This window comes from Anticarsia gemmatalis, chromosome 9 (assembly GCF_050436995.1).
Source record: "Anticarsia gemmatalis isolate Benzon Research Colony breed Stoneville strain chromosome 9, ilAntGemm2 primary, whole genome shotgun sequence".
Taxonomy (NCBI): Eukaryota; Metazoa; Arthropoda; class Insecta; order Lepidoptera; family Erebidae; genus Anticarsia; species Anticarsia gemmatalis.
Window position 1 is genome coordinate 5,957,604 of NC_134753.1, and position 25,014 is coordinate 5,982,617.

Here is a 25,014-nt window from a genome sequence, read left to right on the forward strand (position 1 = left end):
GATCTATAATTAATTAGTTATAATTAGGTACAAGGAATTAGTAAGATAATTAATAAAATATACAAAAATAAAAAATATAATATTTATTTTTTAATTTTTAAATCATCTTATTATAAATATTTGAACTTTTGATCTTCTCGCATTCATCCCTGTAAGGGAGGTGCCCACGTCTTGTGGCGGTCGAACTCCGTAGTGTAATCTGTTGGCGGCGCATCGGTGGGAGGACTCGGAAGATCGTTCAATTTCTTTGTTATCCAGATCATAGCATAAAGAAACATACCCAGTCCCGTGATCCTGGAAAATATTCCATACTATAGTCCGACAACTTAGTGGAGAGCCTTGTACGCAAGGCTCATGATGGTTTATAAAATGTGGAATTAGAAACATCAATGACTCGCAGGCTTATGCAGTTAACGGTGGCCTGTTTTGTACAGTATATACTTTATTTGTTATAATTTTATTTCTGAGGTAACCATGGATCTAAAGGTTTGCCTTCTCTAATTTCATTATTTGATAGGCAAACATACTTATAAGTAAACTAGCTGACCCGGCAAACGTTGTTTTGCCATAGAAAATAAATAATAAAACATTGTCCAGCGGACAAAATTGTGAATCTAAACCATTTTCAGATCCCCTTGAACACACACAAAAAAAATCATCAAACTCGGTCCAGTCGTTTAAGAGAAGTTCAGTGACATACACACTTACAGAAGAATTATATATATATAAAGATATACAATATCTTTTACATAAGCTTTAAGTACCTATATAGTCTTAAAGCTACATATAATAATGTTCTTTTCATTAAATAGCCATAGGAAAAGATAGCATACCTAAGGACATAAAGATGAGTTAGTTTTGCACAGAGCCTACTAAGTTTTCATTTAAACTTACTATCGATTTCACCACTTCTGGATAAGTATCGGTTAGCGTAACAAGAAAATGTTAGCAGATTTACCTATATAACTATTAATTCCCTATATAATAATATCTATAGTGGTGAAACCAGCACTAAATAAGACGCTACAATAAGAATCTATCTAATAAAAAATAAGATAATAAATAATAAACAAACGGTAACTTACACGTTCAACATAGCTGCGACAATTCACTACTAAAATTATTTATGATTTGCTAAGACCGAAATCGACATGACCACTAAATTCAGCCCAAATGACTGCAAATAACGAGAATGCGAGCTGTTGTCATCTTTCTTAACTTTTATCCATTGTTACGAGAGATGACCAATGGATTGTGTATTACCTAATAAGAAGTAAAGCTTGTAGCACAGCATTAGTCCGAACAGAAGCGATTTATCTCTCAGGTATAACAGCTATAGATGCGTTGAAATCCATGCGTGGATTTGGCAACAAGTACCTACATCGTGACGTGCTAAAAAAAGCAAATAACAGACAAAATATTTGAATAAAAAGAGGAGAACTTATATAGGATAAAGATATTGGCAAATTGTATTTATTTTTGTACTATCTACGATGCTTATTGAAGCGTGTAATCCGAGCTATACTTAGTCGTAATTGTAGCGTGTATTTCAGTGGTACCTTTACCTTATTACAAACAGTACTGTTTATTATTTCATACAACAATACAAACATGTTACTGCAATAAAAACACATGACTATTATCAGAATTCAAAAACTAAGCCGGCCAACGGAATATTAGTTTCAGTTAAAGGTGATTTTATTAATAGTCAAGCTCGATAAAACTAAACAATTAGGAAGATGATGTTGCGGAAATGAGCAAGTGTTTAAATAAAATAAAAAAACTTAGATTTAACAAGTAAGTAACTAGATTTTGTGCTAAGTCCTTCGGCAGTGTAATTGTGAACAGGGCCATCAATAACACGCTCCTTTACCTTGTAATAAAAGACACATGATGGTAAATTAAATAAAATTATATTATAATTTCAAACGTTGGCACATTTGACAGTTACATTCCAGGAGTGGTGTTCCCAGTCGGTAGCACAGCGACTGTTCTGACTCACGATTGGACTCCAGACACGCACAAATATTGCTCTTGTGACCGCACTGAAATTGAGAGGAGCAATGAATTATTTTACAAGTGTAGCAAATACGGTCGTTTTGTGCCGGTGTCACTGGAAGTAGATAATAAAAAGCGTTTTAGCAAAAGCCTGTCAGTGAAGTTTTTACAACATTTTAACTGATTACGAGATCTTATATACATATATGTTATTTGACAATAGGCTCACCTCCTAATACATGGGGCCAATACTGTACATAGAGAAGCGCGGGTGTATTTCATACATCCCTACGTTCACCTTTGGGTACAAAAGGCTAGATGTTACAGCTAAATATACAAATATCGCAATCATCGAAGACGAACCAAAGTTGCCATTTTGAAGCAGTAACGTCTTCTGGCGCTTGGCTTCACGATGCCAGCAAGCAGTGCCCACGCCGAGCCCGCTTGTCGATCCCACTTTAGTGCCTCTACCGCGCATGCAGCTGCGCAGGTCTTAGCGGCAGTCTGCTCCTCTGCTTTATTGGCATCACCCGCTTCGCCTGCTTTTAGTTTTGCTTTCTAAAGAAGAAAGAGTTGCCAAGTTAGAGCTCGCAAAGTGGAAATCGTCGTACAAGGTTTGGACGAAATTCATAATCATTCTCATTTGAATCGTTCCTACAAACTTATTCTCGTAAAATATACATTTGAGGAAATCAGTCTACTCTGGTTTTAACAGTGTGTGTATATGTATATTGTACTCATTATATCTTCCAAGGTCTGTTTAAAAGTCAAATGAACACACAGTGGCTACCTTAGTTATTAATTACAGTACATATTCAAAAGAAATAGGCAATAATAAGCTCAGAAAAAAATCGCTAGTCGTAAACTAGTATCTACCGTCATCCAGTCTTGGGCGAGTGCCATCCACGAGAACGCGCTGGGTTTCTGACGCACCAAGTCCACCAGTATTGAGCGTATGCGCTGCGGCTCTTTGTTGCCGGCTATGGCCATAAGCGTACTGAAATAACAGCCTTTAGATTAGAGGAGGAAGAGGAGGAGATTAGAGAGAATAGGGAAGACTAGATGTAACGTTAGTTGCTTTCGAGTAAAAAATAAATTATTGTTCACGGTACCTGAATGAGCTGCCACAGTTGCCTGCTTTTTCATAAGATTCCATAGAGGCGGGTACATTACCGAGCCGATGGTAACATTCAGCTTCTAAGCTTCTCAAGTAGCCGATCTTAAACCAAATTTAAATATATTAAGTAAGTAATACATCTCCTTTTTTTAAGCTTGTAAGATATTATATTTCCCTTGAAACAGATAGCCAAGTGTTATGGGGTGCGAAGATGGTAATTCTTGTTTCATCAAACTTTTTACCTCGCCGTACTTCTCAAGAGCTACGCGAATATGACACAGGGCATCTTGATATTCTCCTCGTAATCGACAGCACAGAGCCACCAGGTGATAGTACGCCGATGATTCACCTGTTTGCGTTAATGCACGAGCCACGCACACTTCAGCCAACTAAACAAAAATATAAAATGGATTTAAAAATTTATAAAACATTCAGAATAACGAAACAACTTTGTTTTATGTATGTTTCGGAAAACGTATTTGAAAATCCTGCATTAAGTCTAATTGAAATATTTAGCACTATTGATCATAATACAAATACACATAAACTGACCTACATTTCGAATTCAACATCTAATTAGGCGTGTAATTCAATCAAACGGTGCGTAAAAATAGGGTATCACAGGTCATGGCGTAATTATTAACGGTACGCCGAGTGTTAACGTAAACAACCCTTATGTAAATCACTCTCGACTCAGAAGATACTTAAGGTAGGTACTACCGCGGTAAAATTGCATTAAAGAGATATCAGTCCAACGACATGTGGGATAGGAAGACCCAACTTGTCTGACACAATGACGATGGTATTTTTTTACTTAACAATTTTTTTTATTTAGCATCATTATGAGACAATTAAAACGTAGTCTGATTGAATGATGGGATAGGTCATAAACTGTATGCGGTCCGAAAAGTCTCAGCCTAACATGTTTCTACGATTACTAACAGTGACACATCTGAGTCTAAGCAACAAGTCAGCGGCATCGTAGAATTGACTGGTGCCGGGCAGTAGCGGCGTGAAGTCCCACCAGTCTCCTAGCTCCCGCTCCCACGTGCGAGCATAACCTAGTTCCTCGGCTACTCCAGCTTGACGACTCCTGCCGACAACAAACGATATTCATACATAAGACCTAGAATATACGAAAATAATAATAGTAGTTAAAAGTAGTCAAAACATAATAGGTACCTAACTTACCTTTGAACTATTTCCAAAATTTTATCAGACATAAGAAAATATTCTCGGTCAAAATAATATGCACTTGCTATTATCCAGGCTGTGGTCCAAAACGGGTAGAAAGCAAGGAGAGCTACGAAGAACATTTCAGCACCCCCGGGGTCTGTTTCGAACACCATGCCGCCTTTAGAGAGCAGCCTAAAAATAAACAATTAAAATTCGAAACTAAGAAAGGGTTTCAATGATATTAATTGGCTATTATATTTACTTACGATAGTGGATGTCTGGGATCCAGTACTAAAGCTTTATTGAGACAAACATTGGCCCACTCTCCGTCGATGTCCTTCAAACAAGTGGACAATTCCCGCCAATTACTCGCATGGTAAGGTCGTTTCACTATCATCTGTTCAATTATTTTAACTTATTATGATACATTCGTCAAAAAAAAATGCCATTATTACTTTTGATAAGCGAAAAACTGAAAAAACGGCTGTTAATTTTCCTTTTGAAAATTAGACGAAGTGTTTATTTTATTGCGTGTAGATAAAAGTTTAACGTACCTGCATGTAAAGTTCCATGGCATGATATGTGTCCTGCATTTGCCTCGCTTGTCTAGCTGCTTTAAGTACTGAGTCGGTGTCTGTAGGACTAACATCGCCTGCCAAAAGTGTGTCACGAGCTATTCGCATAAGGCAAGCGTGAGACATCATTACCAGTTCCTGAAAGAAGTTATATATTTGAAAATGGTCTTAGGCAAATTCATCCTGTCCTACTCAGTGATCGTGATTTGAATTGGGTAAAATACAAAGCCGTGATTCCCACGAGTGAAAAAACCACCAAGTAAGTAATGCATAGCCTGTGATATAAGAGCATTCATCACCTTTTCATTTGACTGAAAAGCTTTTTGCATTAAGTTACAGGTATAAACTAGATAAAAAAAATTGATACGTAGGTATTATACTTCGAATAATTCATCAGAACCCAGGTACTGCTGGATAATAAAATTGTTGTTGACATAAACGGCGGCTTCTTGCCAGCACGAAGTGGTCAGTTCCACTCGAGTTCGAGTCTCACTCAGCTGACGGTTGAACGAACAGAATTCTGTCATCCCTGTTGATTTAAAGTTATATAGAATTAACAATATTTTCTGTAATAAAAGAAGTTTTACTTTAATATCTGCAAAAATCAACTAAATTAATAGAATAAGTGTTACCATAATAAGGTACTCTTCGCAAGGAGGTGGCCGCAGCTCGGACAGTGGCCTGCCAATCTTTGATACGTTGACCGCGTCCACTGCACTGACGTTTAATACATCCTGTATTTTCGACTTCCTTTAGCATTTCGTCGATATTTTTCCTGTGAAAGTCACACTATTTGCCACAAACATAGAGACTTATTTAAAATCATTTGGTAGTTCAGTCTTTTAATTTGACTTAAATATTTGTGCGTAATATTTTACTAACTCTAATATTGGTCGCGGTATGACTATTTTCTTCAAAGGCCTCCCTAATTTGATTTCAATAAGGACGAAAGCATCATTTTCGTCATAGCCCGTGGTTGGCCGTGGAGAGCCGCCTTCAGTGCTGATGCTCGATTCAGTAGCATTTCTGCAAAATATATACAAACATTACCCATGTGGCGCTGGTTTCGTTCGTCGTAGCCGCTGAAATTCTGTATATGAATATATGTATGTTTTATGATGTATATGTAGGTATATCCACGTTATTGTAAACATACAGTGCCCATGATTACCTCGTCCTATACGGCATGTGATTGTTTGGATTTCGGAAAAAGAAGAGAAGTTTAGATTCACTAAACAAACTTAAAATGTCTGGTCTGAAACGTTCACCAAAAAGTTCAATAATGTTTGATACACATTGTTCCTCACCTGCTACCTCCTCCTTTCTGCGTGACTCCACTTGAGGAAGGTGCCTTCTCATTAGGTGTCAGCAACAGCTGGCAGTCGCACACTAGCTGCATACTCGCTGAATTTATGAACAACAGAGGCACCGCGATACACAGAGAGTCCTCTATAATACAAGTGTTAAGTAAAAAAATTAACACAGTCGGTAATATCTATTACGGTTTTTTTTAAACAAAAGTTTTACAATCAATCGTCTAATGGAAATAAGTGTTTGGATACCTAAATCTATTAATTTAGCCACGATCAATTGATTGACTGGCGCCTTAGATCAGTCTGTAAATTCTATGAATCAAACAGTTAGCTCTTAGCTTGCTATTTTACAGAAAGTTATTTATAAAGTATATTGTACAGTTGCAAAAGACACAGTTTCAATACGAGCATTACGTATACAAGGGAAATAAAAAGAGTAACCTCCTGGATAGAGCAGCTGGAATAAGTTCAAAAACGCCATAAAGCTGAAACCGCCGTCTTCTCCGTATATGTGCACTTCTAGAGGCCATTTGAAACCTCGAATATGTTTTATGAGCCAATCCTCAGTTTCCTTTAGCAACAAGGTTCGGTGGAATGACCCCCATACCACAGTAGCTGGAACACAATTAATTGACTATAAGCACTGTTATTTTGTATTTTAGGAAAGTTTAGTACAGCAAGCTATACCTAGCGTCACTAATTTTTTTGATGATACAAGAAACAAACTCACTATTCGAACATTGAGTCATGTAATAATTAAGATCAAATTCCTTTTCATTTATTATGTCGCTCAATTTATACGTCATCTTTTCATCCCCATTTGTGAACAAATTATCTCCGAATTTCAAGCTTTCCCATTTTGGATAGAAGTTTGTATGATCATATCTTTTAGGTACACCAGACCCCACGATATATGTAGCAACTGCTTCATTCTGCAAGATATATTTAATTATATAACAAGTACCTATTATGTTTTTACGTGATCTTGTCAAAGGCGAATTTTCAGGCTACTTAATAAAATTACTCGAAATGTTACAGGTCTACTGTTATACTTATAAAAAACTAAATTATCTCACGTAGCCACGGTTCAATGGTGTTTTTGTTGCTGCAGTGTAGATATAATCTTTATCGAAAGGTACTAGCATATTGTACGCAGCAGCTAAAGTAATCCTCATCCAGTTAGCATTTTTCAGGACATTGTGGTGTTCAGCGTTTTCTTCGTGACGATTAATAGTTATTTCTATTGTTAGTAGTGGGAGACAGTCCCAACTCTTGCACTGCAAAGCAGTCGGTTTTATCATAGGCTCCATACGTTTTTTTATAAACATTTTTGGATTTGCTAAAATGAAATATGCAGTTATTATTAGACGTAAACATGTACTCCTGAAAGTTGCTTGGAGGAACAGTGATACGTAATTGATTTAACATGAATTTGTAAACTACTACAATAAGTATAATAACTATAGTTATGAATAACTTTAGTACCTATTATTATTTATTTACCTTCTTCACTGATCATAATAGACATAATATCAATGTTGCAACAACTGATGTCTTCAGGTTGCTTTGCGAAAGAGCTTGATTTGGTGGAATTCGATTTTGAGCGAATAATAATATCGCTTTGCTGGGACCTGCTCACTTCTCCTGACGGTAGAAACTCAACGCTTTTTAATGGTTGGACATTTACTGAAATAATATAACCAATAAGTATGTATAAAACAGCAGAAATATTTTAATTTGTTTGCAAAGTGACAACTTAAATATTAATATTTTCATCGTACCGACTAAAGGAGAATCAGCTAACAGACACATTTTCTCGTAATCCGATGGATCGTAGTTGACAGTACCACTTACAACCATTTTGCTGTGGCTTGTGTCTTTAGCACCTAAGGACTTGATGATGCCAGTCAGTACCAGTTGATCGGAATATGTCACTTTAAGAGCATAATGTCTGGGCTCGTCATCCGGCACTCGCAAGCTATGCACTTTCACAGTGAGGACGTCTAGTGGAGCCGAGTAGATAGCTGGAAAGTCCGAAGCGGCTATTGAAGGTAGAGTCACCTCGGAACGAGCCTGAACAAACGTAAATCTAATATGTATTATTGAAAAACAAATTTATTAATGAAGTAACAGTTAAATTTACCTTTTTCTTCATATTTACTGCTGTATACTTATTTTCTTAGGTCGTCAAAATTGATAGGCCACCTTTGACTGACAATGCAACGCTGATTAAAAAGTTGTTATTCACGAAATGAGGTAGAATGGCTACCGTTGAATTTCGTCGTGGTTAACCTTACCGTTTCAGTCCTACCTATTTATTTCAAAGTTAGTTTGTGGTTTCTTAATACCTATAGTTTGTGATCACCCATTTTATCGTTAATGAGCACGACAATGTCTACAAATATAATCACTGGTACTCTAATTACTGGTACTCGGTAATGATATATAGCCTATAACCTTCCTCGATAAATGGGCTATCTAACACTGAAAGATTTTTTTAAATCGGACCAGTAGTTTCTGAGATTAGCGTGTTCAAACAAACAAACAAACTCTTCAGCTTTATAATATTAGTATAGATTGTAAAAACTAATCACATATGTACCTATGTGATTAGTTTTTACATGATGTAATATGATTAAAAACTAAAAACAAAATTGAGTGGGATGTACCATAGAATACATATAAATCAGTGTATATAAGTAAAACAATAAATATTGCTATTATGCCATGTCATTGTTTTTATACTTGTTAAGTACGGATCCCTAACCAATACCGACGACGCAGCAAGAATATACTTATTTACCGCAAACATACAATCTAAGGCCGGAAACGCCGACACAGCAGAACTGCAGCCCGATGACGTCCGTTTGGGAATCAATCGCCGAATTAGCAAATTAATTTTAATGTATTAATATGAATAAATTGTCATTCCATATTCTCGCATCGAATAGGTTTCACTATAATTGTAACTGTAATTTTCTTTTTATTAAATTAATTATAAGTAACTTTGGTTTTTTTTCGAACCTTCGGCTGCAGTTTACGTAATTGGCGCAGTCGGTAGGATTCTCGCGGGCCGGTTCGCGAGCGGTTAGAAGCATCTTATATCGATAATTCGCGTTCGCGTGTCGCCCGGGCGGCTTTCAAGCCACGGTACGAGAATCCAGAATCTACGAAGCTGCAGCGCCGAGTGGAGAATCCAGACTTCGATTCACGGAGAAGAACCAGAGATGATTTATTATATGTAAGTACACTTGAATCTTTCTCGTGTTGCTTCCTGTCTTATCCTAATAATTTCCAAGATTTTCCGCCCCGGAAAATTTCATTCCCGGGATCCTGCATCGCGTCAGGCTCGCCGGCATATAGTAGATAGTTATAGAGAGTTAGATAGTGAATTAGATTTTAATTTGAGTAGTTTATTTCAATTAAAAATGCCGTACGACCCGGACGTAATCTATAAGGCACTTCGCCTTGTTCCAGAGTTCGACGGTAATCATAATGTATTGACGAGATTTATTAATATTTGTGATCGAATTGTAACTCAATACGCTAGCGCCGAGCCAGGCAGCGAGTTAGGCAATCTATGTTTATTAAATGGTATTTTAAATAAAATCACGGGTTCCGCCGCATCCACTATTAATGCGAACGGTATCCCAGAGACTTGGGCAGGCATTAGAGCAGCTCTTATTAATAATTTTTCAGACCAGAGAGACGAAACAGCTTTATATAACGACCTTTCGTTAGCTACACAAGGTAATAAGTCCCCTCAGGAATTTTACGATCATTGTCAAACCTTGTTTAGTACAATAATGACATATGTGACTTTACATGAGACCTTACAGACAACTATCGACGCTAAACGAACACTTTATAGGAAAGTAGCTATGCAGGCTTTTGTACGTGGTTTAAAAGAACCCTTGGGATCGCGTATACGATGCATGCGTCCGGAAACTATAGAAAAGGCTCTTGAATATGTGCAGGAGGAATTAAATATTATGTACTTGCAACAGCGTAATGATACCGTAAAATCTCATAGTACACCCAAGTCTGCTACGCCCTTCAATGTACCGTTAAACACGCAAAGTGTCCCGCGACCTCCCGTACCTAATTGGCCAGCCCCTATGGCACAGCGCCCTCATCAGCCTCCAAACCAAGCTTTTAGATTCAATATGCCTAACCAACAACATAACCGTTTTCCTACAAGAACACAGCAAATGTTCCGCGCACAGCCAACTAACTATCACCCCCAGAGTAATATGTTTAGACTACAACCCAGGAATAACGCCCCACAAAATGCTGGTGCGAAACCCATGAGCGGCGTTCAACATTTTACTCCTAGAGCGTTACCTATGTCAGGTCATGATTGGCGACAATCTGGTAACCCGCCACCTAATAATTATTTTAAAACACGCGAAGTAAATGTAAATGAATTTGCGTTACCCGATAATGCCTATTATTCTGACGAGTATTACTGTGAGCCGGAATATGATTGTTATACAGACTTTAATGACTTTAATAACTCTTACGACTATGACTATAATACTAACATGACTTATAGCGATACACCTTATCATAACCAAGTGGTACATGACATGGAGCCACAACCAGGGCCCAGCCACGCAGGACAGAGCCAGGATTTTCGCTCAGACAGGATATCAAAAGAGCAAGGATAGATATAAATTTGCAAACACAAAGACAGTTACCGTATATAGAAATTGCTTGTCCCCCCTTAAAATTCTTAATAGATACTGGCGCGAATCAGTCCTTTATAAGCCCCGAGGCCGTACAAAATTTTTACCGCGATTACCCACTAAACTATGACCCTTTTGAAGTGACGAACATTCATGGTGTTAGTAGAAGCGACCATTCTATAACATTACCATGCTTTAAAGAATTTAACGAGAATGATGAAGTTAAACTATTTGTATATCGTTTTCACGATTATTTTGATGGCTTAATAGGTTTAGATATATTATCCAAATGGGAAGCCAATATAAATTTGAAGGATTTTAAATTAATTACACGAAACGCAACCAATCATATTAAATTATATAATTCCCGTAATGTCAACTTATATGAGGACATCATACCCGCTAAAAGTTCTAAAATTATTAAAATACCAATTAACGCCCCAGATGGTGAAGTTATAATAGACGAACAAATATTTTGCAGTTGTATTTTACATCAATGTCTTACTACCGTAGTTAATGGTCGAGGCTATGTAGAAATAGAAAACCCAACATCCAATGACATAATATTTTATTTAGATCAGCCCGCTGGTGCAGATATATTCAACATTAAGTGCACGCAGACCGATAATTCTAACCGTATAAACGATGTGCTATCCCGATTGCGTACAGATCATCTTAATGAGGAGGAAAAAGCTAATCTCCTAACATTGTGTAGTCGCTATGCGGATGTATTCTATATCGACGGCGAACCATTGACTTTTACAAACAAAATTAAACATAGAATCCGTACAACAGACGAGGTACCAGTATATACCAAAAGCTATCGATATCCCTTCGTTCATAGACAAGAAGTTAGAGACCAAATTTCAAAAATGTTACAGCAGGGTATAATTAGACCTTCTGACTCTGCCTGGAGCTCACCCATTTGGGTTGTACCCAAGAAAATGGATGCTTCTGGTAAACAAAAGTGGCGTCTCGTAGTGGACTTCCGTAAATTGAATGAAAAGACAATAGACGACAAATACCCCATACCAAACATTACTGACGTCCTGGACAAGTTAGGAAGGTGCCAGTACTTCACGACCCTAGATTTAGCAAGTGGGTTTTACCAGGTTGAAATGGACCCACAGGACATACCCAAGACAGCCTTTAATGTAGAGCATGGGCACTTCGAATTTTTACGAATGCCCATGGGTTTGAAGAATTCCCCATCGACTTTTCAAAGAGTCATGGACAATGTTCTAAGAGGCCTCCAGAATAGCATTTGCCTAGTATATCTTGATGACATCATCGTGTTCAGCTCCTCGCTCCAGGAACACCTGGAAAACCTGGAAAGAGTATTCCAAAGACTTAGAGAATCTAACTTCAAAATTCAGATGGACAAATCGGAATTCCTTAAGTTAGAAACAGCCTACCTTGGACATATAATTAGTAGGGACGGTATTATGCCCAATCCCGATAAAATTTCTGCCATCCAGAAGTATCCTATACCAAACACCCCAAAAGAAATAAAACAATTTTTAGGCCTTCTCGGTTATTACCGAAAATTCATCCCAGATTTCGCACGTATTACAAAGCCTCTTACACTTTGTCTTAAGAAAGGTAATAAAGTAATTCATAGCCCCGAATATATAGATTCTTTTAATAAATGTAAAACATTGCTTACTAATGATCCTATTCTTCAGTACCCCGACTTTAATAGAGAATTTAACCTTACAACAGACGCCTCAAATGTTGCTATTGGAGCAGTGTTATCTCAGGGACCCATAGGGTCTGACAAACCAGTTTGTTACGCGTCTCGCACTCTAAACGACAGCGAATTAAATTACAGCACAATTGAAAAGGAGTTGTTAGCCATTGTGTGGGCCACGAAGTATTTCAGACCATATTTATTTGGTAGAAAATTTAAAATATTAACTGACCATAGACCGTTGCAATGGATGATGAACTTAAAAGAACCGAACTCACGACTGACAAGATGGCGACTTAAACTCAGTGAATATGACTTTACCGTAATTTATAAGAAAGGAAAGTTTAACACTAACGCTGACGCTCTTTCACGCATAGAGATCCATAACAACGAGACTGACGAAATTAACTCAGTAATTGACAGCATCAAAGAGTTAGCTTCAATGATAAATAACACCTCACAACCATCAATCCAACGTGCCAACTCCTCGACTGACATTTTTAATACTAACGATGAACACCCCAGAGAAGATTCCAATCAAATAGTTATACCAGCTAACCTGACAAAATCATCAACTGACACCATACATACTAGTAACGAACACCCCATTTTAGAAGTTCCTATTACCGATGAGCCTCTTAACAAGTTTCATAGACAAATTCACATTACCGTAGTTGGAGATATAAAACGAAAGCCGATAGTAGTCAAACCGTTTGAGGGCTATATAAGAACAGCAATTCAGGTTTCAGAATTAAATTTAGAATCAGATATCATTAACGCTGTGAAAGAGTATGTTAACCCTAAGGTTAAGACGGCCTTACTGATAAACCCACCTTTAGCTTTGTACTCAATAATACCTATTATACAGGATAAGTTCAAAAGCTCTTCCCTTAAACTAGTATTGACTAAAACTGAATTAGAGAATGTTAAAGAATACCTACGACAACAAGATATCATTAAACACTACCACGATGGTAAAACTAATCACCGTGGTATCAACGAATGTTACCTAGCTCTTTCACGAAAATACTACTGGCCAAAAATGAAAGAACAGATTGCTAAATTTATTAACGAATGTACCATCTGCGGTCAGGCTAAATATGATAGAAATCCAATCAGGCCATACTTTAACATAGTACCACCAGCTACAAAACCATTAGAGATTATTCACATGGACCTATTCACGGTTGATTCTGAAAAATATGTAACATTTATTGATGTTTTTACGAAATACGGTCAGGCATACCACTTACGAGACGGTACGGCAGTAAGTATAATTCAGGCACTTTTAAAATTTTGCACCCACCATGGACTGCCCATGATTATTATTACTGACAATGGCACAGAATTTACGAACCAATTGTTCTCCGAGTTCACGCGTATTCATAAAATTGACCATCATAAAACTTTACCCCATAGCCCAAATGATAATGGCAACATAGAACGTTTTCATTCAACACTATTGGAACATATAAGAATTCTTAAATTACAAAATAAATCTGAACCAGTAGTAAATCTCATACCATACGCCATTATAGCTTATAACAGCTCTATCCATAGCTTTACTAAGTGCAGACCGTTCGACTTACTGAATGGACATTTTGACCCAAGAGACCCAATTAACATTGACTTTACTGAGCATATTTTACAGCAGTACGCGCAGAATCATAGGGAACAGATGAAACGGGTATATGATTTAATTAACGCATCCTCTCTCTCTGATCGTACAGCTCTAATTGAAAATAGGAATAAATCCCGTGAGCCTGAAGTAGAATACGTACCACAGCAACAAGTTTTTATTAAAAATCCCCTAGCTAGTCGTCAGAAAGTCGCGCCACGCTACACGCAGGATACAGTTCTAGCCGATCTACCAATCCACATTTATACCTCCAAAAAACGCGGCCCTATTGCCAAATCGCGTCTAAAGCGAGTACCTAAAGGGAACCAATTGTTACAGGAGTCTGCTACTACTGATAATACCGGCGACACATCCTCAGGACATAAGACTTGAGACATTAGCTGATGGACCAGGATTATTGCCATATAAACTAGGACCAACCAGATTAACAACCCATTACCATTCCTTTATACAATTTATACAGCTTACAGACATTGAAGACAAAATAGACTCTGTACAGATTCAACTTGGGACGTTTAAGACTAAACTTGATAGAGGAACATACGCTATCTTTGAATATCAAATAGATTATCTTACAAATAAACTGAATAGGGTACTAGATCGCGTGAAATCACTGGAACCTGTAAGGGTTAAAAGAGGTCTGATAGATAGCTTAGGGTCAGTAATCAAAAGTGTTACTGGTAATTTAGATTATCAAGACGCTGTAAGGTACGATGAAGCCATTAGAACTTTACAGGAAAACGACAATAAGGTAGTTTCTGAATTCAATAACCATATTAGTTTATGTAAAGAATGGATGTCTCAACACAACACTGTCCTAGAACAATTAGTATTAAATCAGGAAAAAATTAACGCATCCTTACAATTACTCTTAGAGAGAGATGCCCTTAAAGATTATAACTTAGTAAGGTTCATTAAGTTTTCCCAAGCCTTAGGTATAATAACTAATAATGTAGAAGATATTATGTTAGAAATAATTAGAATAGAGAATATTTTAGCGTTTATACATGCATCTAGTACACACCACTCTATGATAGATATTGAAATCTTAAAATCTATGGTTAGTAAATTAAGATCTTTGTACAACCAAGATCAAATAATAAATTTAGAGTTACGAGAGTACTATGATCTGATTAAGCCAGGTTCATATTTTGTTGAGAAAAGAATAGTTATAGTTTATAATTTCCCTATAGTTTCACATGATATTTACGATTTATATAAATTATCCATTGTCCCTAATGAAAATCAATTAGCCCTTATACCACCTACTCCTTATATAGCAACAACCGAGAAATCATTCGTGTACATAGAGGCTGAATGCCCGAAGTACAGCAGCATATATCTCTGTGAGAAGAAGATAAGTCATCAAGTCCGGACAGATCCCGATTGTATCCAGGAACTCATCATCCGACAAAACCTAAGGACCAGCTGCCAATTGACCAAAATCATACTATCTAAAGAAGCAATAGAGAAAATGGACGACCAGCATTATGTACTTTCCCTACCACAACCTACCAAAGTACAATTAACGTGTGGCAGAAGAGACTACAATACGCTGCAAGGAAGTTATCTGGCTACTATCCCTGTGAATTGATACATACAAACTCCAGAATTCACCATAGTCAATGACGGAAATGAGATAAAGGGTCAACCACTAAAACTCTCAAAGATTCCTTATGAAGATCTCAACAAGACAGCTGTTTTTGCTCATATTGGATCCAGATCAATAAATCTAGAAGAACTTCACAGCATCCAGAATAAAGTTATACTTGAAAAACCCGTACAAATAAACGAGACTCAGTCGTCTGTCATACATCATACAACGATACCACTCTATACCATTGTAATATGTGCAGCCGCCATCATCATATTCATACTAAGCCGCAAATACAAATGTTGGAATCTCTGTTCAAGAAACAAAGAAAATCAGCAAACTCTCCAGATCCATACTTATGAAGAAGTGACCAAGAAACACAAAGAGGTCCCAGCAACATTTTCTCTTAATATGACAAAATAGTTGCTGTTCTGCGGATGGAGGTGTTAAGTACGGATCCCTAACCAATACCGACGACGCAGCAAGAATATACTTATTTACCGCAAACATACAATCTAAGGCCGGAAACGCCGACACAGCAGAACTGCAGCCCGATGACGTCCGTTTGGGAATCAATCGCCGAATTAGCAAATTAATTTTAATGTATTAATATGAATAAATTGTCATTCCATATTCTCGCATCGAATAGGTTTCACTATAATTGTAACTGTAATTTTCTTTTTATTAAATTAATTATAAGTAACTTTGGTTTTTTTTCGAACCTTCGGCTGCAGTTTACGTAATTTACTTCTATAAAAATAACAATATTTCAATCTAGATTTGCTAGTAAAAGATTAACAAAAATACAATGAAACATTTTAATGGTATATGTTGCTGCTAATTTTAGAATTTAGGCGATATTCTTCTTATTTTTTTGTTGGTCCTGCGGATCAATATAGTTTATTATTGTATTCAATAAATTTAATCGATATTTCACAATCACACTCTGTTTGGATTAAATAACAATAACATTTTATGTCCGTCGATGACTGTCAATGCATTTTTTTTGCAATAAAACCTCTTTTATCTTTTCTTTTTTTATTCTTTATTAATTTTATGTATAAGTGCTGCGAGATGCTTATTATTTTGTTATAAGGCAAAGTTTATTTATTTTAACAACAAAATGCCTTAAGTGTTCAACTGAGTTTTTATAAATTGCCCTTACTGGCTGCCAGTTGTGTGATATACAACCTTTATATTCTATTGCGAAACGCGTTATTAACTTATATTTATATTCATAGAATATTCAATATTCACAATTAGAAACACATAATATATCATATTTGAGATAGATAAAATAATAATAATTAATACGTAATTATTGGGAGGCGGCGAAATTGAACATGAATAAATAAGGTACCTACTCGCTCCATATTACTATGACCAGTTTCACCACTTCTGAATGAGTACCGATTAGTTTATCAGACGGATTTGACAACAGTTTTATACATTTGTTGTCACTTTATCTGTCGGGTTTTCCGACACTCATTCAAAAGCTTTGAAACTGACCCTTAATCTCCTGTAATCGACGGTTTGTTAGCATAAATTGTTATTATATTATAATTTAGTTTGACGTTTTCGCCGGGGTTTTTGGCAACGTTTTCAGACGACGTTAATTCTCTGAGGACGTTCAAATAATCTTCAAAGAATTCGTTGTATTGGTCTTCCGGAATGTTGAATGGGTTGATAGATTTCATAGCATCTGAAAATTATTATTGTTGGTCAAGCCATGTCAACTTCATTTACATGAACAATATCATGTCTTTCTCCAGCTACCTATTAGTTCCACTAGTAGTTCCACATATTTTTAACTGTTAGTAGAAATATTATTGATTAAAAAAAAATACACAATAATGTTTAACTGCTAAGCAAGGGTCTCCTTCCAGAACTTGGAAGGGCCACTGCACTGGTCTAGAATTTGAAAATGTCTTAATATTTTGTTCAAAAACCTTGATCTGAATCTTAGTGCAAGTTTATTGTAACATAATTCCTCAACTCATAAACTTGTATACGAGTGTCCAAAGGTTAGGTTCACCTTGAGCTTTAACTATAAGACAATGCCATAAACTTTATGTAAAATACTTATATCGGCGAAACTGACCAGAAACATATAGAAAAATATGTTGGACAAGCTTATCTGTTTTACATAATACCCCTATTTACTGTGTCTCCACTTATGAAAAGACTATCTGATGGATAAAGTACAATACCTTCAATTTATCTAGCGTTGGGAAAATGGAATAAAAGTTTGACTAATTACAAATGTATACGATCGAAATTATGTAAAAAAGTAAAAAGGTACTTACCTCTAAATGCATCGAATATAAAATACGTCTCTTCATAATCAACATCTATGTTGACGTATCCAATGTTTTCCATCATTTTCATAATGCCTCCTGCAGGGTTCTGAAAGAAATAAGACGGTATAATGTAAAACTCTTGTGCCTAATGCACGGTGTGCCTCTATGTGGTATAAAATATTTATGTTTGACAACGAAATAATAAGTATTTACCTTTAAGTCATGATATCGTGGAATGTACTTTTCTGCATCCTTCATGAAAACAGCCCACTTGTCATTCCGTGCTAGGGCGCGGTACACATCGAATATTGGGTTCCATCCCAAGAACATGATAACGCATCGTGCATCTTGTTCCATTACATCATAAATGTTTTTAAAAGCAGCCCTGAAAAAAACCATTCATTAATTCATCGTCACTTGGTCACCCGAACGTGCTTGACACGGCTATATGACTTTTAGCAATTGACAACGCCAGGGACCGACTTTATTACGTGTAATTTCAGGAATGTTCGCGCTTAAGGTTGCTAGGCAGAATCCGTTTACAACTGCTTATCCTGATTTCAATGACATATTAATAAATTATTTATTAAGAAAGTAATTGAAAAATGTAACTTAACAAACATCTCACTCTTGATCTGAGATCCAGTGCAGCGCGTTGAAAGAGAACACGTGGTCGAAATTATTCTTCAGTTCTGGAGGCAGCTCTCGCGTGATGTCCAAAACAATGAAGGAAGACTGTTCGTCGCAATGATTGTTGTTTGCAAAGTTCACCATGCTCTCGCTTATATCGCACCCCAGTAGCTTGTAGTTATCCGGCAAATACCTCTTCAAAATATTTGTAACACTGCCATCACCGCACCCTATATCGATAATCTTGTTATTACTCTTTTTCCATTTCATTTTCGGTGCGATTTTATCTAGGCACAATACAGCATCTCTTTTTTGCACATCGTTGTTTTGGTGATATAAATCGGCGTTATGCATGGCGTAGGTTTCTGTTTTGGCTGATTATTACTAACTTGATCAGAAAGTTCGTGCGCCCGCTCGGCAAACTGATTGCGGATTTGGCAGACACGATGATGGAAGCCGGATTTATATGTGCGACAAATGAGTTTTACAACCGGTAGTAAGATTAGTGTCTGTTTGTAGTGGGGAGAGTCAAGACATTACCTTTTTAATAACATAGGCACCACTGTTATAGGATATACACACTGGCTTTTAATTGCCGGCAATTTTGCCAAGGGCGGCTATGATATTGTAACGTTTTAAAGTAGCACAGGTAAAGCCGCCGTAAATCATCGATGACCCCGTAGTATCCCCTCTATTAAAAATAGGTTGAGAGGCTCAGACGTCAGTTGAGAATTATATCATCTTAAAGGGAAAAGAAAATAATATTGAACTTTACGCATTTTGTTTTTATTTGTATGTATGTACTATCCACTATTGTTCGGTCACCGTAAAAGTTGTTGGCTTTTCCATGTAACCTCGTCGTGTTGCAGACCGGAAGAATGGTGATACTTTCGTTGCAAATGAGCGCCTACGAATATTACAAGTAAGTACATAATTAGTACTAGTGGCATAATATAATAAATTATACTAGTTTTTTTCCTTCTTCAGTAAACGGCTGAAGAAAATACAATCCCTTTAATATATTTCCCGGCTTTATGTAGCATCGGTTTCAGTCATAGATAGGCTTCCCGGCCATAAGTGGACAGTGTGCAGTAGTGCATAATGATAACAATGCTGCTTGTTTACAAATAAAACCAAACGAGTATTGACCAAAAAAAAAATCATTTCATTTGGGTTTATTTCATGACATCCTAAGTGGTTTGGACGAATGACATTTATTTGACCAATGACACATTATTATAATCGAGTCTTGTTGTCTAAACCTGTGTGTTTGTTTTTTAACTAGATTGTCGCAATCGAGAATGTTACTAGGTATGCCAAATCGATTGAAATTTTGACTCAGTTAAGCCTGTACATGTACTATCGAACCAACTGAATCATGACCCATTTTGCCGATAAATCGCTTGACACCGTCAAAACAGTAAGAATTTCGTCTCTTTCGTCAAAGTTGCACTTAGGACATTTTAAACATGCATACGACTGTGTTATGATGTATTATGACTACAGACAACTTTGACCTTTGTTATTACAGTATGTAGATACATTTTCGATAAATCACTCTTAATTTGAATCTAGAATGTAAATAGTCTAAACTCTTTTCACTGTGAAAAAAACCTTTTTGTGTCAAATATCAAATAGCACGTCATTTAGAAATCTCTGAAACGATTAGGGTAACCTTTATAGTTATTGCCCATCATACAGTGATTGCCAATGTTAAGGAATAATACGTTTATTTTAATTTCTAAAGTAACCAGTTTAAATGAATTACGATATATGTCACTTTCAGAATATTGGTAACATTTTAATTTATAGAACTCATGTCCGACGTTTGTGCGACAGGTGTGTAGTTCAAAAATAAACTAAGTTTGTTGCAATTTTTGTTAAGGATAACACATTTGAATTAACAGTATTCGCTAGTATTTCTTGTTTTTAAGTGTTTTATATTGAATTAGTATAAAGTTATTGAAATAAACGACTGATGTTCTTTTAGAAAGAATATTTAAGTTGCTATATAATATAATAGAGTTTAAGTCAATGTTTTACTAAATAAAGATACTATTGACCAAAATTGTGTATCACCCTTAACCGGGTAATAACTATGCTGGTTACCCTATATTATTTTAATTTTTATAGTAACATTATTTCCTATAAGGGCCAAATAAACCATGTCCCGAGTGGGTATCGAATTCACTCCTGACGCGTCGCAGTCGTAACATCAACCCACTACGCCACGGAGCCTGTTGAAAACGGTAGCAAAGCATTTTGTATTGGCGCACAAAGATTTTTCGCAATAATGACAGATAACAAATTCATTACCAAGGAAACGTAGGTGCAAGCCAATTTCGACCTACGCGTATACAGACGTGTTTTAGAAAATGAGCACATGGTGGGTCATGATTCAGTTTGTTCGATAGTACATGAAAACTAGTTTTTGTTTAAGTCAAAAATACTAAGTAGTTTTGATTTTACAAGCATTCAAAATTTCAAAAAATATCGAGTCCCGCTAACAGCGTGACGTCATAGTACACCATGCCGCGCGGGCCGCATCCCGCTTAATATCAAGTCTACAGCCGTAGATGTAATAACTTATGCAGTATTTTGTTGTGTTTTCGTCTGCTTATTACATTTAAAGTGTAATAATAGTAAATATTATTAAAAAAGACTTTGTGAGCCAAACTTAGCGTAATGTACAATGACGTCACACCGACTCGCGCGGTTACAACTTGTTTTACTTATAAATCGGAAACTAATTGACGTATCAAAGTAATTCTTTCACTAGTATTTTTTATTTTTAACAGAGAATATGGAGAGCTAAAATCCAAATTTGTTAACATTCTCCATTCTTATAAAGTCTCTATGCTTGAGTTAAGATGGGTTCATGTTGATAGAGCATAAATACAATTGGTTTTAGCTAATCCCTATGCCTTCATTATAAAAGATTAATTTACTGAAGCAATCAGGAAATAATTCAGCTATCACTAGTTTATACTTACGTTTTCATTTAAACAGACATAATAACTGCCTCTGTGGCGCGGTCGGTAGTATATGCGGTGGCCGTGGTCTCGGGTTCGAATCCTGGGTCGGGCCAAAAAGTCATTTCTGAGATTTTCTGTTAAGAATTTCTAAGAGATTGCCCGGAGTTGGGAAGTTGAGGTCGAAGACCTCCGTGCCTCGGAGAGCACGTAAAGCCGTCGGTCCTGCGCCTGACCTCTCACTGGTCGGGTCGGTTATCCGTCCCACCAAACTATGAGAGTGATGGATTAGAGAGTGTACCTGTGTATTGTGCACACACTTGGATACTATAAACAAAGTCCTGCACAGATGGCCAGTTTCAATGAAACTGACCGCCGTAGCCGTATCGGCTAGGAGGACATTATTCATTTAAAATAGGACATCCTCGGTTTACTTTTAATAGCTTATATTAAAAGTAGAGTACCTTGTAAGTGTTATAGGTCATAGAGCACGCTTATATGATTTAGAGTACTCTATTTTAGAGTACAGTTGGCAACCTTAATTGGTTTGCAAATGTAAAAGAGTGGCCGCTCTAATAATATCATTAGCAAGCTCAATATTTTCAAGTTATTAGCTTGTCAATGAGACCGCGCCCTCGATGTCCTTGTATTTATTAATAGCTATGTAAATTCATATGTATTTTGGGCGTTAGATGACTTTTAAAACTAAAAATAGATGTATTAAATATCCTTTTGTGGGGTAAAATCTAGCAAACCTTAAAATCCGTGTTTTTGAATCCGTGGTTGCGTGCAATAAATTCATATTTATTATACCAAATTTTAATATTTAAATCCGACTCGAATCATATCCAGGTTGGTTCAGTTCTTTGGACAAAAACTGACCCTCATATTTCAAATATTAGTAAAGTAGCGAGTAATAAAGTCGATTTCCAACTAAATTTGTAACGAATAACACAAAGTTTGAACTATTATAAACTGTAAGGAAGAATTTCGATAGTCAGGCACAAGTATTACCTAGCGCGTCGCAGGGTAAAAATCTCTTTCGTGCAAATATTTGCCAATTTGATTGCACAGGTGTTACATATTGCAAAGAACAAAACACTATGTAATCTCTTATTATTGTCATAATATTACCTCGGATAATATTTTGGGGAAGTCATTAAGAGTATTATTATACATTTCCGGGTTTAGATATCTTAAAATGATATTAGAAATAATAAGGAGCTCGTGGCATAAGCTTCGAGGTTAAGCTACGCGTGCCGAGGTTGTTCTTCGTATTTTTAGAAGGCACATTAAATTGTGAAGCCCGAAGCGCTATTCTGTGCAATCAGTATTATCGAGTATCGAGAGTTAGACAATTAAAAATAAATACACTTCGAAAATAGTTCCTACGCCGGCCGCTAGATGCGCTGGTCATTTTGACAAACAAATTTCTCGACAGCAACTCGACAGGCTGGCTGTCATTTTTAAAGATCTTTGACAATCGATGAAGTAGCAGATCGATTCTCTACTACTATCGATTACTGCCAGCAGACCTGTCATAGAGAAATTTTGTATGAAAATCTGATCAGTGCCTCTGACGGGCGTCGTGGAAACTATTTTGGCAGTACATTTTAAATGTCAAACTTTCGATACTCGGCAGTACCGACCGTACAGAATCGCGCTACAGTAGTCAGAAGCTTGAAAGTCTGACAACCAGGCTTACCGAAAGGTATCGTGTTATAACCACTAATAAATACTTATTTTTATTAAAATCCGAATTTTCACACTTGTTGAAGGTATAACAAGTGTGAAAGTTCGATGTACTTATTATTTTAATAATACATAATTTCTGGTGTTTCCCTGGATCAAAAAAGTGTGGATAGGGAAGAATAAAAAAAACAATGTGACTTGTATTAATGTTTTATTTAAAAAATGTACGGATTTATGATTTTTGTGCTGATACAACCATAAAAAATCAATTTTCAAGTTGGTTTTCATAAAATTTTAAATAATTCAATGAATTGAGAGACAGGAAATTATTTTTAATATGTTCGTTTATTATAATGTAATATTTGTTAACTATCAGATATCTTCCTATTAAAATGTTAATAAGTAGTCTTTTTTTTATATTGTTTCTTCACCGGTTTATGGCCACAAATTATAAGTAACTTAAAATTTAATCTGATGGTCAATAAATAATTGTCATTATTGTCTACGCAACTAACTACTACTACAATGTTTTGTCTGTATTGCTCTTTCGTCATTTTAAACGAATTGATTGCCGTTACAGCTTCTGAAAATTAAATTATTGTCCTTATTAGAATAACATTTATTATGGCAATGGCATATTCATTTATCATTCTTTATGATTGAACTTCTGAATAGTTTTCAAAATTATAAAAAGTAAGAAATTATCATACTTACGTCTAAGTAGATCCATATCGTTGTATTCGTAATACATATCTTTGCATTCAAAATCGATGTCGTCGAATCCGATTATTTCCAACATTTTTCTGATTTCTTTATCGGGCTCCTGAAAAGCTCATTGACGAAACAAATATGTGTATCTTATGAAATAGAAGCAACTTTGTAGTATCATCAAGAACACCAAGTATAGTTTGAAATCTACATGTGAAATAAAAACCAAGTTTTATAAGTATTTATTAGAGCGATTGTTAAAATATTAAAGTTCTTTTAACAATTACTGAAATTATGCTGAATAAAAGCAAAGCAAATGGCGGGGTGGACTCAAGGTCTGACCACTTCCTTATTTCAGGAGGAGGTCTTTGCCAAGCATTCAGACGGTAATAACATTTAAAAAAAATTAAATACCTGTGTAAAATTGTAATTTGTTGGTGTGAAATTAGCAAACTTTCAGGTGTGCGTGCGCCTGATGTACTGAGTGCGGTTTCGACAGACATTGCTACGGCTGCAGGATTTATACTTGCGACGAACGTAACTCTTCAGCACACGCAGTGACGCATTTTATTACTTTACGTTGTACAGAAGTTCACGGCGTAGATTTAACTTATTTCGTAGAAGTATTTACACTTAGCTACGGTGTGAGTGCACTGTCTTGTGATTTAACTTCATGTTGATGAATAAAACGTATGTACTGGTGTTAATTTTTGCTTCTCTTACAGGCCAATACTGAAAAGTCGAATTGATTAAATAAAATCTTTTTAGTATTTTTGTCCACTTTTGTTTTGCCAATTGCAGTAGTATTCTTAATAACTGAGAGATAATAATACCCTTGAGAACGACAGAAGGGTATTTAAAAACAGTCGATGTACAGAGTAGTCTTGCTAGGTACTCAGTCCTGTGACTTGTCTCGTTAAAT

The 25,014-nt window shown here is 36.2% G+C and overlaps 2 protein-coding genes across 2 annotated transcripts; both read right to left on the reverse strand.

Annotated features, from left to right (window-relative positions):
* Positions 1-1,916: 1,916 nt before the first annotated feature.
* On the reverse strand, positions 1,917-8,388 carry LOC142975250 (uncharacterized). The gene is made up of 19 exons (XM_076117987.1): positions 8,323-8,388; positions 7,961-8,252; positions 7,683-7,865; positions 7,256-7,518; positions 6,910-7,111; positions 6,621-6,794; positions 6,174-6,315; positions 5,749-5,892; positions 5,499-5,641; positions 5,247-5,395; positions 4,846-5,004; positions 4,558-4,688; positions 4,307-4,483; positions 4,058-4,208; positions 3,358-3,504; positions 3,111-3,217; positions 2,875-2,995; positions 2,362-2,556; positions 1,917-2,045 (listed from the first exon to the last, which is right to left on the reverse strand). The coding sequence occupies exons 1-19, from the start codon at positions 8,332-8,334 to the stop codon at positions 1,917-1,919; spliced, it is 3,021 nt and encodes a 1,006-aa protein (XP_075974102.1). The 5' UTR covers positions 8,335-8,388.
* An 8,913-nt stretch (positions 8,389-17,301) lies between these two features.
* Positions 17,302-19,118, reverse strand: LOC142975251 (juvenile hormone acid O-methyltransferase-like). The gene is made up of 4 exons (XM_076117989.1): positions 18,719-19,118; positions 18,304-18,475; positions 18,097-18,196; positions 17,302-17,492 (listed from the first exon to the last, which is right to left on the reverse strand). The coding sequence occupies exons 1-4, from the start codon at positions 19,072-19,074 to the stop codon at positions 17,302-17,304; spliced, it is 819 nt and encodes a 272-aa protein (XP_075974104.1). The 5' UTR covers positions 19,075-19,118.
* Positions 19,119-25,014: the final 5,896 nt, after the last annotated feature.